Consider the following 17077-nt stretch of genomic DNA (forward strand, 5'->3'; position numbering starts at 1 on the left):
TGGTTCAGGGTATCACGTGTTTGTTGCCGCCACCGTGCTTGACGCTCAGTACACCTCATGAATCTCATTCTTTTTTTATTAAACTCTTCTGTGTAAGCAAATGAAATGCGGGGTGTACAGTCTTTCCACTCTCCGTCCCCACACACTCTCAGCTGTGTGCATAGATGTTGTATATGCATTGAAAAAAGGACCAGAAGCTACATTTTAAAGTATGGCTATATGTGGGTGGTGGGATTATAAATGTTTTTATTTCCTTATGCCTTTTTTTCCTTAGTTTTTTATAGTGCGTGACTTTTAGAGTTAGAAAAATTGTTTGTCAACTACTTGAGTATATTTAAGGTAACTGTGATAATGGGACATTCATCACTTACCTTCAGTCAGGGCTTGGCAGCCGTCTATATTTTAGGCTTTGGGGGCACTGTGATCCCTGCTGCAGGGGCCCAGCTCTGCACTCGGACTGCACGGGGGGCCACAGACAGCACACAAATGAGCCTGGTGCCGTTGTGCTAACACTTTATTTAGGGACGTTGAAACTGGCATTTCACATACTTTTCTCACATTGTGAAGTACTATTTTTCTTTTGATTTTTTTTCAATCATTTAAACATGTGAAAACCATTCTTAGTTTATAGGCCTACAGAAACAGGCAGCGAGCTGGATTCAGCCCATGGGCTACAGTTTGCTGGCCCTACAAGATGATGATTTTTCTGAAAATATGTGTTTCTAAGAAGTCATGGCTGACCCTTGTGAAGATCTTGGAATGATACCTCCATCTTATTAACTGGTGCCATAGATTTGTTTTTTGCCACTTGTCTTCACTATTTTCTTTCTTTCAAGAGAAAAATGATTTTTTTTCTCTCCAAAATAAATAATGAAAAAATTTTTTGATGGAGGAAACACTTCAGCCGTTTCAGAAATGCAAATGACTTTTGCTGTGTTGTTTCACTTTCAGTGGTGGGAGATATATGGTCAAGAATATTAAATGATACTGTGAGAAATGGAGAAAAAATGGGAAAAGAGGAGAGCTGCTTCTTTGAGTCCTTTAATTCTGATACCATGTGGTTGCTGGGTTTTGTTCCATAGTAGACATGTGGGACAGTCAGACCTCCGCCGTCCTGGCTCTTGAGGCGTTGACCCTGCAGAAATCACAGCTGCCATCTGTAGCGGGACCTGGCTTGTCCCGGGACTGGTCTGTGTCTGTGGGTGCTGGCAGGACCCCCACTTTTCCTCCAGACTCCCGGGGCCATGTGTTGTGATTTAAGGAAATGAGGAAGGGTTGTTTTTTTGTTTTTTTTAACTTTAGTAACTTAAATGTATATATGAAACATAGAAATGAAACACTAGAAATTACATTTTGGGAATTTCTTTTGTTTGACAGTTTTAGGGACATGACGTCCAAAGCATGGGGTCCAGAGTTGCCCTGCATCCAAGCCTCTAGGTTGTGCAGTGCAGACTCCTGGTCATCATACCTGGTAAAGCGGGCTTTCTGCATGCAGAACCCAGGAAAATGCATTTTTTACAGTCTCTGCAGTGGGTTCTTTTTACGCTGAAGTTTGAAAACTGCTGGTCTAGGGGAATAAGAGAGTAAGCTAACAGGGTAGGTGGCGGTCTTTGCACCAGCATATTCCACTGTGGCCGTGTTCTTTCCCACACTCAGAGACAGGACCTTTTAAACATACTCTGAAAAGCATTCTTAACAATGGCAGAATGCAGCACAGGTAGGAAAAAAGCCCTAGTTTCCCTCAAAACATAGTCCTTAAGAAAAAGAATGTTCTCAATGAAGTACAAATATACTGGCCTTTGAGGGTTTGTTTCTTTTACCAGGTAGGTTTGTTCATGTTTACTTTCTAGTCCTTTACACCTTAAAGCCCAAGGGTGTCAGAAAGAGAAGTTGTTAGTGTCTTTTATTCTTCTATTATATTTCTGTAAGAAGCATGTTATAACTTGCTCGTACAAAGAATAATGGTAAATGGACTTTTTTTTTTTTTAACCAGGGGGAACACCTAATTTGAAATCATTGTGGCTGAACCAAGAGCCAGGAATACAAGGCCGGCGCTTGGATGCCCTCCTAGGCTGTTTCGACCTTTCCTCCTCAAGAGAAGAGCTGCAGGCGGTAGAAAACCCCTTTAAAGCGTTGTGCTGCCTCTTGATCTACCTCTTTGTGCAGGTAACCTCAGCTCCTCGTTCTAGGTCCTGCATTGGCTCCTCGCTCCTGCCCTTGCCTTTTGTGAGGTGTGGCGCTCTGGGGTCTGGCCGTGGGCCTGTCCCCATGTCATGCTGTCTAATATCTGCCCCATGAGCATGAGTCCCTTGCAGCTGTGTTCCCTGTCGGCACACATGTTAGACGCTCGTCTGTGTCAGACATAGAGGCTCGTAATGCATGTAAGTGTAGTAGAGGCGTGGGACACCGTGCAGGTTTGCTTCTGCTTTCCAAGCACTTTGAACCATGTAGTGCCTCCCCTGGTGCCGTCACCGTCCAGGAGGTTGGTCCTGTCGGGGGTCCAGTGTTGTGGTGAGAAGGCCTGGTGCTTCTGGCCGACGCCTTCCAACGTCACTGCTCTAGCAGACGTTTACTGAGACTTCCCTTCACGTCTCAGTCTAAGACAAGGTAACCGGTACCTCCTGGGGTTATTGGGGTGTCACACTGTGGAAAATACGAAACGTGCTTCGCAGAGGTGCCCAATGATATGTCTGCTAGGGTCATCATTGTCACGGCCTGTTTTCCTTGCCTGATTAAACCAGGGGTTGGAAGCCTCACATGAGGAATGCAGTGCCAGGCCCTGATTGATGTCCCTCAACAAGTTAGGCAGTTTCTGTTTCATTAGTTTTACACTTAGGTTATGTGTGAAAATTATAAAGGCCCATGAAAGTACTTGTCTTTTTAACAGGTGCCCGTGTGCAGGGTAATGTTTGGAAACCTCAGCAAAAGAAGGGCCAAATCACTCCCTCTTCCGCCTCTTTCCTCCCACTTCTTTCCTTGGCTGTATTATTTTTAAATGATTTTGTCTCACATTTGTCACAACGACAATAAAAGAAAAAGTCCTTGGGCACCTGGGTGGCTCAGATGGTTAAGCGTCTGCCTTCGGCTCAGGTCATGATCCCAGGGTCCTGGGATCGAGTCCCGCATCGGGCTCCCTGCTCCTTGGGAGCCTGCTTCTCCCTCTGCTTCTCTCTCTCTCTCTCTCCTCCTCTGTCTCTCATGAATAAATAAATAAAATCTTTAAAAAAAAAAAAAAAGAAAAAGTCCTTTGCAATCACGTCTCTGTTGTTTTTAGCCCATCTGGACCTCCTGTCCTCTCGACACCTTTGGGCTGTCTTCTGCTGTAGCCTCTGTATGTGCTGGATCTTGGGACTCGTTTGGCATAAACATCAAATTTTCATTTGCCTGGAATAGAGAGTTAGGTGACTGTTTCTCAGACCTGAATTCACTTTATGAATTATTGATTGTCTTTAAGAAACTCACTCTTACCGTGGAATTACATTTCAAGGGAGCTTTATAATGATTCGTCTTTTCCTCTTCTAAACTGTTCTTTTGGCTCTGCCAGTTTATAGCTAGTTCTGCATTTTGCATTTTGTAAACATGTGGTATATATAGCTAAATAACTCTTAAGAGATTTTATCGCTTCAGTATTGGTTTCACAAGCACCAGTGTAAACTTTAGTTTTTGCTTTCCTATTTTGAGTAGAACATTTTGTTATTGGTACCAGACTTAGCAATATAACTGAATAGAGGATGGATTTTTAAGTGTAAAACTGCCTTTCTTTTGATACCATTTACTAAATATGCAAGCATGTATCAGTTAATGTTTTCTGTCCAGTGTTCGTTAGTCTCCAGGTGGCCGAGATAGGGCCGTCATGGGGATTGGGAATGGTGAATAACCAAGAGCTGAGGTTTCTCCTCCAGAAAAATAAGTGTGTTTTCTTCTGAATCCTGTCTGCATGCATATGAACAGTCACTCCTTGGACACACATTTTGAATTGCTCTTTCCAGTAAGAGGGTTGTTGAACCTGTTGACAGTCGCTCATCACAGCTCTGTGCTTGCCACTTGTGCAGGTGACTTGTCAGTTACAAAAAATCCGTGTCCAGACCACAGAACAGCAGCTTTCCATCTCCAATATCTCTATACACCTGAAGCAAGACAGGCGTCAGGAGGAAAATTTCCACCTTCACCTTCTTTCTGCTAACACTAATGGTTACCTTTCAGTAAAAATCTCTTTAGTGTGAGTCAGCATAAGGCAGACATATGATGTTGGTTTGACTTAAAGAGCATATTTAAATTGGAGCTTTTTGAAACCAAAAAACAGTGAATCAACACATCAGTGGCATCTCTGAGATTAAGAAGGAACTGTAATATTCACAGGGTTAATATTCTCTTAGGGTTTCATAAGGCTAAAAAGATAAATTTATAAAAATCTTACACTTTTCTGTGGTTAAGCTTAAGTTAGATGTTTCATTGTGTGACGTGGGGTACAGAACCTGTAGAGAGACGAAATGCTCTCATAACCTCCAAGTCAATAACAACAACACTTTTTACTGAAAGCTTATCTGAGAACATTCTCTGGAAGGGTAAGTTTACATCATAGGAAGTGTACGTAGTTTTTATAATCTCTAGTTGAGCAAATGCTTTAAATAGTAATATCTGTTCTGTAAAACCCTAAAAAAGCACCCTCTGTGGTGGTTTAGACTGTTAACTGCGGAGGTGGGCTACCTGTGAAAGCAGTGGTACGTGAGATAGTTTTCTTTTCTCGTAAGTTGGTGTTTTAAAATCAGCCTTCTTCAAAAGTTGCTAATGGCAAGAAGTAGAATTACATTGCAACAAACCCAGTCTAAATGGAGAGAGATGGGGTTTATGGAATAAAAAAACGTGTTCTCTGCTTGGTTTTGCTTCTGTAGACTGGGGTCTTTTTTCTTGGTCATGAGTACTACACATCTGTGGACTTTTTTGTTATTCCCTGAAATAGTTACAGCTGTCATTTATACAAAGACAATAAGTACCTCAGAATGGAGCAGGGCAGGGTAGTGACGGGGTTGGTGCCTTCTGCAGGGTGGAGTTGACGAATGCCAGAAGTATTTGCTTTTCCAGGAGAGGTCAGTGGGTCCTGGCCGTGGAGAGCAGGAGTCCCCAGTGAATGAACTGTCTTTCTGGTTTATGGTGGCGTCATTTTTATTAGGAGTAAACATTAGCCACTTTTATCACTGAGGAAGAATCAAAATTCTTACTCATAGGTTTGTGGTTGTCATCCTGATTTTTTCCCTTCAAGCCTTTACTTGCCACAGAACGTATTCCTCTATAGAAAGAAGTTCTCGTATTCTTATGATGGCAGTGGAAACACTGAGCAAGGGAACTGCAGTGCTTTTCTCTGGCTGGCAGAATTTGGTGGCTGAGCTGGAAAAGTCACCACCCCCTAACCTGGGAGAGGTGGTTCATTAGAGCAGCCCGCTGTCCATGGTGCTCCCCGGCCCTGTCCTCATTCCCATCATTTTCTCGAGACCCAGAGTTTTCCCATCTGTCTCTCCAAATCCCTGCCCTCCTTGTTCTTGCTCACACTTTGGTTGGACCCCTTGATTCCACAGAAGATCGGATGGTCTCATATGTGGGGGTCCTGAGATATGAGTATACAAGTTTCATCAGGGCTGGCAAAGGTGGAAGCTTATCCCAGCCTTGATCACCCCAGCTCACGCTGCAAACCCCTAAGTTACCAGCTGTGGGAATTGGTGCCCAAAACAGTCACCTGTGTTGCTCTAAGACTCAGGCCTGGTTGTGGCTCATGGCCCCTCCCAAGCATTCTAGAGCTTCCCCCCTTGCTGCAGAGTGACCAGGGCCCTGTCCAGCTTGGCCCTGGGCATCATGGACTGTGGGATCTGGACAAAGAGGCCCCGCTGACCTCCGCCTCTGCCTCGTCTACTACCCCCAGTGCCTGCCTGTCTTTAGTCATTGAATCCACGTGCACAGTGTTGGATTTTTCCCAGAGCTGATGCTGCTTCTCTCTCTCTCCCTTTCAGGTGGACACTCTTTGCCTGGAGGATCTGCATGCTTTTATTGCTCAGGCCTTGTGCCTCCAAGGAAAGTCAACTGTGCAGCTTGCAGACTTGCAGGTACTGGCCTGATTGATTGTCACAGTTCTGGAGACCCCCTGCCTGCCCGGCCATTTCTCCTGTTGTGTTTTTTTAAGTTTTGGTTGGTGTTTCACAGAAAAGGTATGAAGGCATCTATAATCAGGGTGTTTTTATGCTGCTGTGGTGTGGCTTCATCTCTCACAGCAGAGCCCAGGGTCCTCCAAGGTTAGTGAAGTTCAGGCAGAGCTGTGGACAGATGGCATCCCGTGTTCCAGGGAAGTGGCCCTCTGGACCTCAGTCTCAGCGGGGTCACATGCTCACAAGAGCTGCCTGATTCCAGCGCTGGGAAAGGTGTCGTTCTTAATCCCGTCTCAGTATTGTAGTAACATGAGGACACGAGTCGGTTTGATCCCTGATAAGCCTTGCTAACTTTAGGAAAACAGGACGCCTTTTTCTGGTGTTCGTGATTTTGGCCCATACACATGCTGTCTTGCCTGTTTTGTCCATGGGCCTGGCCTCCCAGACGTCAGGGACTTGCTCTTAGGGGCCTGGGCCACGTCCCACCCGCCCTGTGTCCTCTCCCAGTGCCTTGCTGGTGGAGTGTTTAGTAAATGGAGATCATGCGCCCGTGTTGCTTTCATTCAGATGTTGCCACTCACAGGCGTTTTATTCCTTTAATTTCATGAACAAGCCGTTGGCCGCTGAGCCTGGCTCCTCTCCTCTCTGGCCACACCCCGTTGGGTCCCATAGCTGTTTTGTAGAGGAAAACCTGAGGTCAGGTCAGTTGTTGGTGGAAACTGAAGACTTTGCTTTATAAATGCCATTGGATAATGATGAGTTTTATCCGCAGATTCTAGTTAATTGAATTAATTTTCACTTGTCTTTCTAGTGAAAAAAAAACTAATAAATTTCATATATGAACAACTTTTAATCTAATCCCAGAACTCTTCCGTACCACGTTAACTCCATGAACTAATTCTCATAGCAGCCCAATTAAATACAGTCAGGCTGTGTGTGTGTGTGTGTGTGTGTGTGTGTGTGTGTGAGCAGTTTCATTACGTTATAGTCAAGAAAGTTATTTTTAGAGGTGGATTTTTTCCTCCTTTTGGCAAGACACAATTTTAAAAAAGTGAATTTTGGGTTATTACTAGGTTAATGCTAATTCTTTTTTTATTGAGGTATAATTGACACACATTATATAAGTTTCAGGTGCTCAACAATGATTCAATATTTGTATATATTGTGAAATAATCACCACAGCAAGTCTAGTTAGTATCTGTCAGCACCCATAGTTACAGAATTTTTTCTTGTGATGAGAACTTTTAAGATTTATGCTCTTAGCAAGAAGGGCCTAAATCTTAGCATAAAAGTTGCTCTTAGCAACTTTCAGGTATGCAACACAGTATTATTAACCGTGGTCTCCACATCCTGTGGCTTATTAATGTTATGCACTGGACTGGCTGTGTATGGGCCAAAATCACAAAGGAGTCTGTACCTTCTGACTCCTTCCCCCATTTTAGTCACCCCCTATCTCCAGTGACCACCAGCCTGTACAGTATTTGTCTTTCTTTCTCTGACTTACTTCACTGGCATAATGCCCTCAAGGTCCATCCACGTTACCACAAATGGCAAAATTTCACTTTCTTTTTTTTATGCCTGAATAATACTGCATTGTGTAGATATGTCACATCTTTTTATTTTTTATTTTATTTATTTATTTATTTTTTAAGATTTTGTTTATTTGCTAGAGAGAGAGAGAGTGACAGCACAAGCAGGGGAAGTGGCAGGCAGAGGGAGAAGCAGGGTCCCCGTCGAGCAAGGAGCCCGATGTGGGACTCAGTCCCAGGACCCTGGAATCACGACCTGAGCCAAAGGCAGACGCTTAACCAACTGAGCCACCCAGGCGTCCTGTCACATCTTTTTAATGTATTCATCAGTTGATGGACACCTAAGGTGTTTTCATGTCTTGTCTGTTGTGAGTAATGCTGCCTCAAACATGGGCTGCACATACCTCACAAGATAGTGATTTAACTTCCTTCGGATATATCCCCAGAAGTTGGATTGCTGGATTTTAGGGTAGCTCCATTTTTAGTTTTTTTGAGGAGCCTCCATACTCCTTTCCGGAGTAGCTGCCCCAGCTTGCATTCCTACCAGCAGCGCAAGAAGGTTTCCATTTCTCTGCATCCTGGCCAGTACTTACCTTTTGCCTGATGATGGCCCTCCTAAATAAGTGTGGGAAATTAATTGACCATATATGCATGGGTTTACTTTTGAGCTCTCTCTTCTGTTCCATTGATTTTCGTGTCTGTTTTTATGCTAATATTAAACTGTTTTGATTACAATAGCTTTGTAATACAGTTTGAAATCAGGGAGCGTGACGCCTCCAGCTCTGTTCTTTCTCAGGACTGTCTGGCTATTCAGAGCCTTTTGTGGTTCCATACACATTTTAGGATTGTTTGTTCTATTTCTATGAAAAGTGCCATAGGAATTTTTGTAGAGATCACATTGATGCTGTAGATTGCTTTGGATAGTATGGACATTTTAACAATATTTGTTCTTCCAACCCATGAACATGGAATATCTTTCATTTGTTTGCATCATCTTCACTTTCTTTCATCAGTGTTTTATAATTTTCAGAGTGCAGGTCTTTCACATCCCTGGTTAAATTTATTCCTACCTATCTTATTCTTTTTGATGCAATTGTAAATGAGATTGTTGTCTTAATTGCTCAGATAGTTCCTTATTAGTGTATAGAAATGCAACAGATTGGGACGCCTGGGTGGCTCAGCTGGTTAAGCATCTGCCTTCAGCTCGGGTCCTGATCTCAGGGTCCTGGGATCGAGTCCCATGTTGGGCTCCCTGCTCAGCGGGAAGCCTGCTTCTCCCTCTCCTCTGCTGCCTCCCCTGCTTGTGCTCTGTCTCTCTGACAAATAAAGAAAATCTTTAATAATAGTAATAAACCTTAAAAAAGAAATGCAAAAGATTTCATGTATTGATGTATCTTGTACCTTTATTGAATTCATTTATTAGTTCTGACCATTTTTTGGTAGAGTCTTAAGGGTTTTCTATGTATAGTACCATGTCATTGGAAGATAGTGGCAGTTTTACTTCTTCCTTTCAGTTTGGATGCCTTTCTTTCTTTTCCTCGCCTGACTGCTGTGGCTAGGACTTCCAGTCCTGTGTTGGATAAGAGCGGTAAGAGTGGACATTCTTGTCCTGTTCCTGACCTTAGGGAGGAAGCTCTCGGCTTTTCACCATTGAGGCTGTTAGCTGATTGCATTGAGTATGAACAACTGAGTATGAACAACACGGTTTTTAAAAAGTGAATTTTCAGTTATCAGTAGGTTAATAAAATTCTTACTAGGTTATAGCCCGAGCTGCGTGGCCTCCCCGGCAGCCTGCTGTCCTGCTACCGTGGGCCCATCTGTCCTGACTCTCACCTGCCTTCCTCTCTCCAGTCCTAGTAAAACTAAACAGACAGACAGAAGGAGGAGGGGACTTGGAGGTGGTGCTGTCTCCGGCCTCATTGTACAGTGTGGGCAGCAGAGCACGGTGGGGTTCGGGGTTCTCTCACTTGGTAGCTGCACGACATTGAACAAGTTCTTGTTGACATACGGCAGAACATAACTTCTCTCTTTCATAAATATGAGGGGACGTCTTAAATGCTTGTTGACAGGATGGAGGGTGGCACCGTGTGGGCTGTTCTCTGTCTCTGTGGAAATCGAGGCCATGATCCCATCCCCCCCCGTGTCATTGGCAGAGCCAAAGTGGGATCGGCTCTTGACACCCGACCAGTGGTCTTTGCTGTGAGACAGGTGCTTTTCTGGGAGGAGGGGGCCTGAGGGAAAGCGCGAGGTAAAAGCGGACCCCAGCAGGAGCACGCCTTGTTGTGTCCTCTCGCTTAGGCCCCTCGCTTGCCAGTCTGGCAGATGCCAGCAGACCAGGTGCCTTCCACAGGCTGGAGCTTCTCCAGCAGAAGTGGGGTCTGTACCGGCTGTTACTGACATTGGTTCCCTGGGAGGACTGTAACTGGGCAGCTCATGTTCTCCTCACCAGAGCCCTGTGGAGAGTGTCCCAAGGAGGATGTGGGTTTTTACCAGCAGTGGGACTGAAAACAGATGCAATTTCAGAGGCCTCTTGGCTGTCCTGGTTGATTGGATTGGTTGTGGTGATGCCGTGAGGCAGGGAGGGGAGGGGCAGGGTCCCCCCAGGGTCTCCCTCCACTCCCGCTTTTGAGGAGCAACTCATCTGGGACTTAGCTGTGGCTTTGGGTCCAGACCCTTGTCTTCACCATAAGCTGCAGGTGAGCTTGGTGTCCCTGCTCACTGGTGCTCGTGGGGAATTTTTAAAATGCCCAGCATTATTTTTCTTGTCCCAGCAGCTCAAATACAGCTTTAAAATGGTATACAGGTTTACATTTTTATTAAAAATCCAGGCGATTGGATTATTATGTAAAGATTATATCCCATACTATATATACGCACATACTCATTTACAGACATAGAAGTCTGCTATCTATGATAAAGAATACAAGAACTCTTAATCTGCAACAGTCCTGTAAGAAAAGAAAAATGAAGGGAAGCAGGGTTAGTTGTAACTAAGAAAAGACAGAGACAGCTGCTTTCATCGCACACCGAGGGCAGCCACACGGGTGACAGGGGACACTGGCCCCCTCAGTGCCGGAACACGTGCGAGGAGCTGAGCCGTGCGCAGGGAGTAAGACTGTCTGTCTTCCGGGCTGGAGCCGTGTCCTCTCTGAAAGCTGGTATGTGTTTGCTCTTTTCCTGTTTGTGTGTGTGACTGTCCGTAAGTGCGTTCTAGGGGACCCCGTCTGTTCACGGTGCTTCACGTAGCTCACGGGGTCCTTTGATACTTGGCTTGTGCAGCCCCTGTGAGAACACACACAGAGAAGGGGATGCACACAGGATGAGGGTGGGATGTCTGCATAGTTAGGTGGGAAAGCCAGCCAAGCAGTACACTGAGTCACACAGTGAACAAGTAGCCCGTGAAGCTTGGGTTCTCGCATCTGTTGAATTTAAGACAAGCTTGCAAGGGTAGAGGGATAGTCATGTGCCATGAGGTGTCCATGGCGTGTGGCAGGGGGAGCCCTGGGCGCCCAGATCCCCGGTTCCTGATGCGGGCATGCATGTACTTGTCTAGGCGTGTGCCGGGTTAGCATCAGCTTCCTCGCTCACCCCGTGGTGTTTTGTCCGGCGCGGGTGCCTGCCCAGAGCATTTTGCAAAGTCCTCTAGAAAATAAGAGGTATTGGGGTTGTCACCCTGCTACTGCTGAGCCAGACAGGGTGCCCAGCAAGCAGACCGGTGCCTACCCTCAGAACCTTTGTCCCCCCCCCCCCCACCCCACCCTGAGCAGGGCAGTCCCTTTACCCCCCCCGGCGCTCTTTTTGGGCAGAGCCAAAGGAACCATCGTAGCCTCTGCTCATCGGTTCCTCTGCTGTGTTAGGTCCCCCTCCTGGCTCTGACTGCAGCCTCCTTCCAGATGGAAGGCTCCCCATGGTTAGAACATTCTGGGTTTCTCTGTGAGGAGAGACTAGGGGAGTCAAGGACTTGGGGAGCAGTGTCTGAGCGCCCGAGCAGCATCTGCAGAGCCACCTTCTCTGGGACTCATCACCACTCATTGGAAAGTGCTTGGTCATCTTTGATGGGGAGATAAAAGGAAAGAAATATGAGTTAATGGAAGGAAAATTCTATTATGAAAGCCAAGCTGTACCCCCTCAGAGAGTGACGTGTTGTAAGCATCACATTTCATTGCCGCTGTGAGGACTTTTCAGGATCTACTGGATGCATGGTTCTTGGGGCACGCTCGCTGTGGTGGTGTCAGTGTGCACCGTGGGTCAGAGCTCATACCAGCCCCCCCGGCATGGTGCGCATGCGGGGAGCACCCCCGGCACGGTGCATGCGTGGGGAGCATGGTTTGGTCCCTGGTGGACAGGGAGTCGCAGACGGGTGAGTTGTGTGCACGGTCCTGGAGCCTGAAGGTTAGTCAGTGTCCATGCCAGCAGCAGCTTCTGGTTGAAATATCCCCCAGAGGCCTCAGGCAGGACCTGACCTCGTTACGACTTTGCTTGTCCTGGGCACTCACTACCTGAGTGGCTCCTCCACTAAGACGGCGGTTCCCACCAGCTGAGCGTGGCACTCACGGTGACGGTCCATCATCGTGGCCCCTCCGCACCACCCTCTCCGTCCCTTTCCTTCAGGGTCTCTGTTGTGTGAGTTAGAACAGCCAGCCACCCTTGCCTCCAAGACTCTAATAGTCTGAGTCTTCATGAACTCCTGGTGCAGCATGTAGGTTTTCAGCTTCCATACTTTAATCATTTAAGTTGTGAAAACGTAGAAATAATTTGGAAGAGTTTCCTTAAGATGGCTCTACTGTCCACAGCAGGTGCCAGTGCCACCCTTCGCCCTGGGGCTTCCCAGCGAGGCCTGTCTTCTCCGCCTGGGCCTGGAGCCCATGCCCTCTGCCCTTGCTGGGGGTTTGCTGTGCTCATTGGCTCCTCCCTCTGTCTTGTCTTCAGCTTCATCTTCTGACTTTAACTTGGTCTCTTTGACTGACTCTGTCCTCTAGTGGATAAAGTCAGGTGCCCTCCACTGGAAAACACCGAAAACTTCTGCGGTGAACATTTCCAGCCCGTCGCTTGCTGCAGGATGGAGCTGCACGTTTGCTCGGTCTGCTCCCCCGCCTCGCCTCTGGCCCTCTAGTAGAGTCGTGCCTACAGGGCATGAGGTCCCCGGAGCAAAGGTTAGAAAGCACTCGGCCGTCAGCCCCACCGGGCAGCGGGCCTTGTGCTGCCTTCTCTCCCACTCTGAGCCTGAGATGCACCGCTTCCTTATCTTTGCTAGGAAGCAGTCCCTTTTCACGTTCTAGACTTCTTCCACATACACTTCCGGAGCCTCACTCTGGCATGCCAGCGTTGGTAGCTGGGGAGTGGAGCCCAGGGCAAAAGCTGTCGTGCTGGGGACCTCAGTGGGAGAGCTGCATGTCCTGTGTGGGGGTTTCGTGATCTTCTTCCTCTGCGAGATGAGGGCCTCCCTGGACGGAGAGACAGTGCTTTTTTCCCGTTTGCTTTCTAGTGCCCAGCACCCTACCGACATGACTAGAGCCTGCTTGATTCAGCAAAGTGGTTGTGCAGGTGCGGCCCTTGTGGGGAAGCCCCCTTTACAAAGCCCCCTCTGGCTCTGACACATCTCCATGGAACTCCAGCAGAGCTGAAGAGGCGGCTATGGCGCGTGGTCTGCCCTGGGCTGTCCTCTTCAGGTAACTGGCGACTTACAGCTTAACCGCTGTGGCTTGTAGTCTCTGGTGGGTGAGCCAGAGTCATGGAAGCCACAGCTCCTATGCACACGTGGGCGTGGGTGGTTGTGGAATGGTTTGGGATTCAGGTGATTAGCTCCTGGCTTGAAAAGCAAAGCTAGGACCCTACAACTTACAGCATCAAAGCAAGGAAGTAGAGGGTAGAGCAGGAGTGGCAGAGAAGGTGGACGCAGGAGAGAGGGTTCCGTGTCCGTCCCGTTTCTGCCTCATTTGCTGGGAAGGCCAACACCACACCATTACCTGTCTCCCGCGGCTCCTACCTGGTGCCCGTTCATGTGGAGTTGAATGCATATATTTGTTTTTGTGAAGCTCTTCACACTTTGCAGCCATTTGGATCTTCTGAGACTAAAATGTGATCAGCCAAAGCTAATGGGAGACTTCCATCTTGATGTTTACATCTGAATGGAGACAGGGATTCAGGTTGAACGTCAGAACTCGCCAGTGGTGGCAGACCAAAGAGATGTCCACTTCCCGGCCTTCTAGACTGTTCCTCCTGCACGAGGTCTTCGTCACTCATTCTCGGCTCGTCTCGTATGGGAGAGATTTGTTTCCACAACTAAATTGTAGGCTCTGGGAGGCTGGGACTGTATCTTATTCTTGTTTGTAATCTCCAGCAGCTAGCTTAAAACAGTGCCCAGTAAAGGCTTGGTGAAGTGCCTCATGGCAGTGATTAAGGATTTTTGTGGAGCAGATCTACAACATGTAATTCTATCTATGCATTTCTCGTATTTTAATATGAGGCCATGTCATCTTGCTGGAGCACTGTCTGATGTTTAACCAGTAGAATATGAATAAAGAAATACGGCATTTTAGCATTTCTGCAGGCAGTTTTCTGATTCTGAGTTGGATCTTGGACTTCATCCTTTGATCTGTTCCTTGTTTTCCAAATAATGTCCATCTGAAAAAAGTTTGCAAGCAGTGTTCTAAATGATAGCAGGTGCCAAACCATGAACCCACGGAGGAAAGAATCCCCAAAGATGAGGGCCTTGATGTGTCTGTTTATGAAACGCAGGCCTCCTCGGAGGGAGCCCAGGTCAGGGAGCTGCCGGTGGACCTGGGAGGGAGAGCAGGGTGGGCCAGGATTAAGGGGAAACAAGCGCGCTCACCGCCCCCATCAGAACCTCAGAGCATCCTCACTGTGTAGTTCCCGAGCACGTTCTTCTGTGGTCACCGTTTGTTGGAGTGACTTGTGACAGACTCGGCAATACTGCCCAGAAGTAAAATGGTGACTGATAAATCCAAGGACCTGTTTCCAGCAAAGGAGCAGGAAATTTCTTGCTTTGGTAATGGTGATGATCCATCTCTGGGAAGAATGTAGCCTAAATCAGTTAAGGAAAAATAAGTAAATAAAGGGTAGGTTCAGTGAAGTGCTACCAGTTGGTGATATATTAAGAGCCCAGATTGTTAAGATAAAATAAAGCCTCTCCACGACTGTTAGGGAGTGGCACTAAATTACTTTTGTTGGGGAAGAGGTTCTGACCTGCTGAAGGTAAGGTACACTCACAGGATGAGACCTGCAGTCTGATGGGCTCATTGTGGGTGGTGGGAGCTGCCTGCACTCTCGCACGCAGGGGCTGATGAGCCGCCACTCACCAGGCTTCTTACCAGAGTCAGCACTTGCCTTAAAATAGAGGGTTTTGTGGACTTGGAAAGGGGAGGTTAAGAGTGGTGTCTGCCTGGGGGTGATCTGTGCTCCATGTGACGGGTGGTACGGGGCAGGGCGTGGGGGACAGAGGTGCACACAGCAGCCTGCGTGGCTCCTGGCCACCTGCACCTGTTGGGAAGCCCATTCACTGTTCCCCAGAGAAGAGTGTGGGTGCCTGGGTGGAGCTCTGAGAGCCAGGGTGCTTGCGGCTTCCACATGGAGCGCCTCGGCCTGGGACCGAAGCTGGAGTGCGAGCTTGCTGAAAAGTCAACAACCAGGGTGAGGAGTATCCTCGAATTGCAGGGTTTTGAAAAAACATTTTACACACACAGGTAACTCATGAAACTGAGTCCATAAAATGAACAGTGTTGCCGGGCCTCTCCTCTTGGGGCGTGGTTGCTGTGGATGTGTGTCGGAGTACGGAGTTCTCACAGGTCATTCGCTCCCCCCGACCCTGGGTGAGCAAGCGTGCGACTCCAGCTGTTCTCACTTCCATCAGGAGAGTATCCAAAAGTTGGTCTATAGACCTGGACTAAGCCACTGTTAAGCTTGTTATTTTGACAATTCTGATTTTAAGCAGGAGTTGTTTTTTAGGTTATAGAGAAGCTGTAAAGCTTACTGTATATTTAAATTTAAAATCAGTCTGTGCCATCGACTCTCCAGATCACGTCTTTATCCTGCCAATGAAACTTGAAATGCACTCACTCTGCCAAAAGCTCATGCCCAGCCTTAGCCAACTGCAGCCCTTAGGCCAGATCTGGCCCGTCACCTGTTTTTGAATGGCCTGGGAGCTCAGAACAAGGTCTACATTTTTAACTGGTTAGGAGAAAAGTCTCATTTCATAACATGTGGTAATGATAGGAAATTCAGATTTCGGTGTCCAAAGTAAAGTTCACACCATGACAGCAGAGTCGAGAGCTGTGACAGACACCGTCAGGCCCCCCAAACCAGAAGTAAGTCCCTCTGGCCCTTTGCAGAAAAGCCTGCTGGCCCCAGGCTTAAATGAGCAGGCAAGTCTGCAGGCTTTTCTGTGAGAAGGAAAGTCACTGGACAGTGCATCTCTTGAGGACAGAGACCATTCCACTGCTGTTTGTGCTAGGCCTAGAACACACTCTGAGGAGTAATGATGGTAATAATACCTTGCCAAAATAGGGTGGTTTGTGTTTGGTTTGTTTTCGTTTTTTTTTTGTTTTGTTTTGTTTTTTTGTTTTTTTTTTTTTTTTAGAGAAATTAGGAGGGCTTCATAAATATTATACAGTTAATTTTTACAGCATTCCTTTGAGGAAAACAAAAGTCCTGTCTTGTTATGTTGTTAGAGAAATGAAGACAAAGATTGGTGTCTTGGCTTAGGCGCCTTGAAGGGGCTGGTGAGGATGCACTGCTCTGGAGTCTAGCCCACCCGTGATGACGTCTGGATTTGGGGTCTTGGTTGGGGGGGAGTCAGTGATGGTGGCTTGTTCCTTGTTGGATCCTCTGTGTCGCCTGCTGGGTGCTGTATGAATGTCAAATGCTCGGTAAGTTTTAATACTGAAGATGATGTCGTCTGCTGGAGCCGGAAGGAATGGGACCCTGGAAGTGGTCCAGGCAGGCTCCGGCAACAGGCTGCAGTCTGAGGGTGGTTTGCCCGAGGTCAGGGCACCAGTGCGTGCCGCTTCCACGTTGAGAAAGCTAGAGCTCCAAGAGATAAACCACAAGTCGTCATGCTTCGTGCCGTCTCCCCAGACAGCCTCCCATGTGAAGAGTAGACACCGCATGTGTAGAAGCAAATGTAGAAATCTTCCATTAAAAATCTTTAGTCAGTATTGCCACTGCTGGCGAACCATCACTTTCCAAATCAAACCCTTTAAATTCTGGTGTAAAATAAAGATGCTTCAAGGATATGCTGAGATCACATTGTTATAGCACATCGAAATAAAGCCCATGGAACAATGTTTTACTGCTTACACAGCCAAAGAAAAACAGCATTGTGTAAATGTGTGTTAAAAGAGATATTTAGAAAAATGCTTTTATAATTAGGCACTCGAAAAGTTAATGAATGAATGA

The 17077-nt window shown here is 47.0% G+C and overlaps 1 protein-coding gene across 8 annotated transcripts in view; it reads left to right on the forward strand.

The window, feature by feature from the left end:
* The window catches only part of FAM120B (family with sequence similarity 120 member B), a 110818-nt gene that overhangs the window by 36873 nt on the left and 56868 nt on the right, over positions 1-17077 (forward strand). For 5 of the 8 annotated variants that reach the window (XM_073894251.1, XM_073894248.1, XM_025866508.2 and 2 more), the window contains 2 exons: positions 1994-2166; positions 6003-6095. In XM_073894251.1, coding sequence (XP_073750352.1) covers positions 1994-2166; positions 6003-6095 — 266 coding nt within the window. Of the gene's footprint in view, positions 1-1993; positions 2167-2887; positions 3045-6002; positions 6096-13148; positions 14309-17077 lie in introns of those variants that run through there. The other 3 variants (XR_003206902.2, XM_025866511.2, XM_073894250.1) reach the window with 3 other exon arrangements.

This window comes from Callorhinus ursinus, unplaced genomic scaffold (genome assembly GCF_003265705.2).
Source record: "Callorhinus ursinus isolate GAN/ISIS: 27379988/994484 unplaced genomic scaffold, GSC_fseal_2.0 scaffold6, whole genome shotgun sequence".
Taxonomy (NCBI): domain Eukaryota; kingdom Metazoa; phylum Chordata; class Mammalia; order Carnivora; family Otariidae; genus Callorhinus; species Callorhinus ursinus.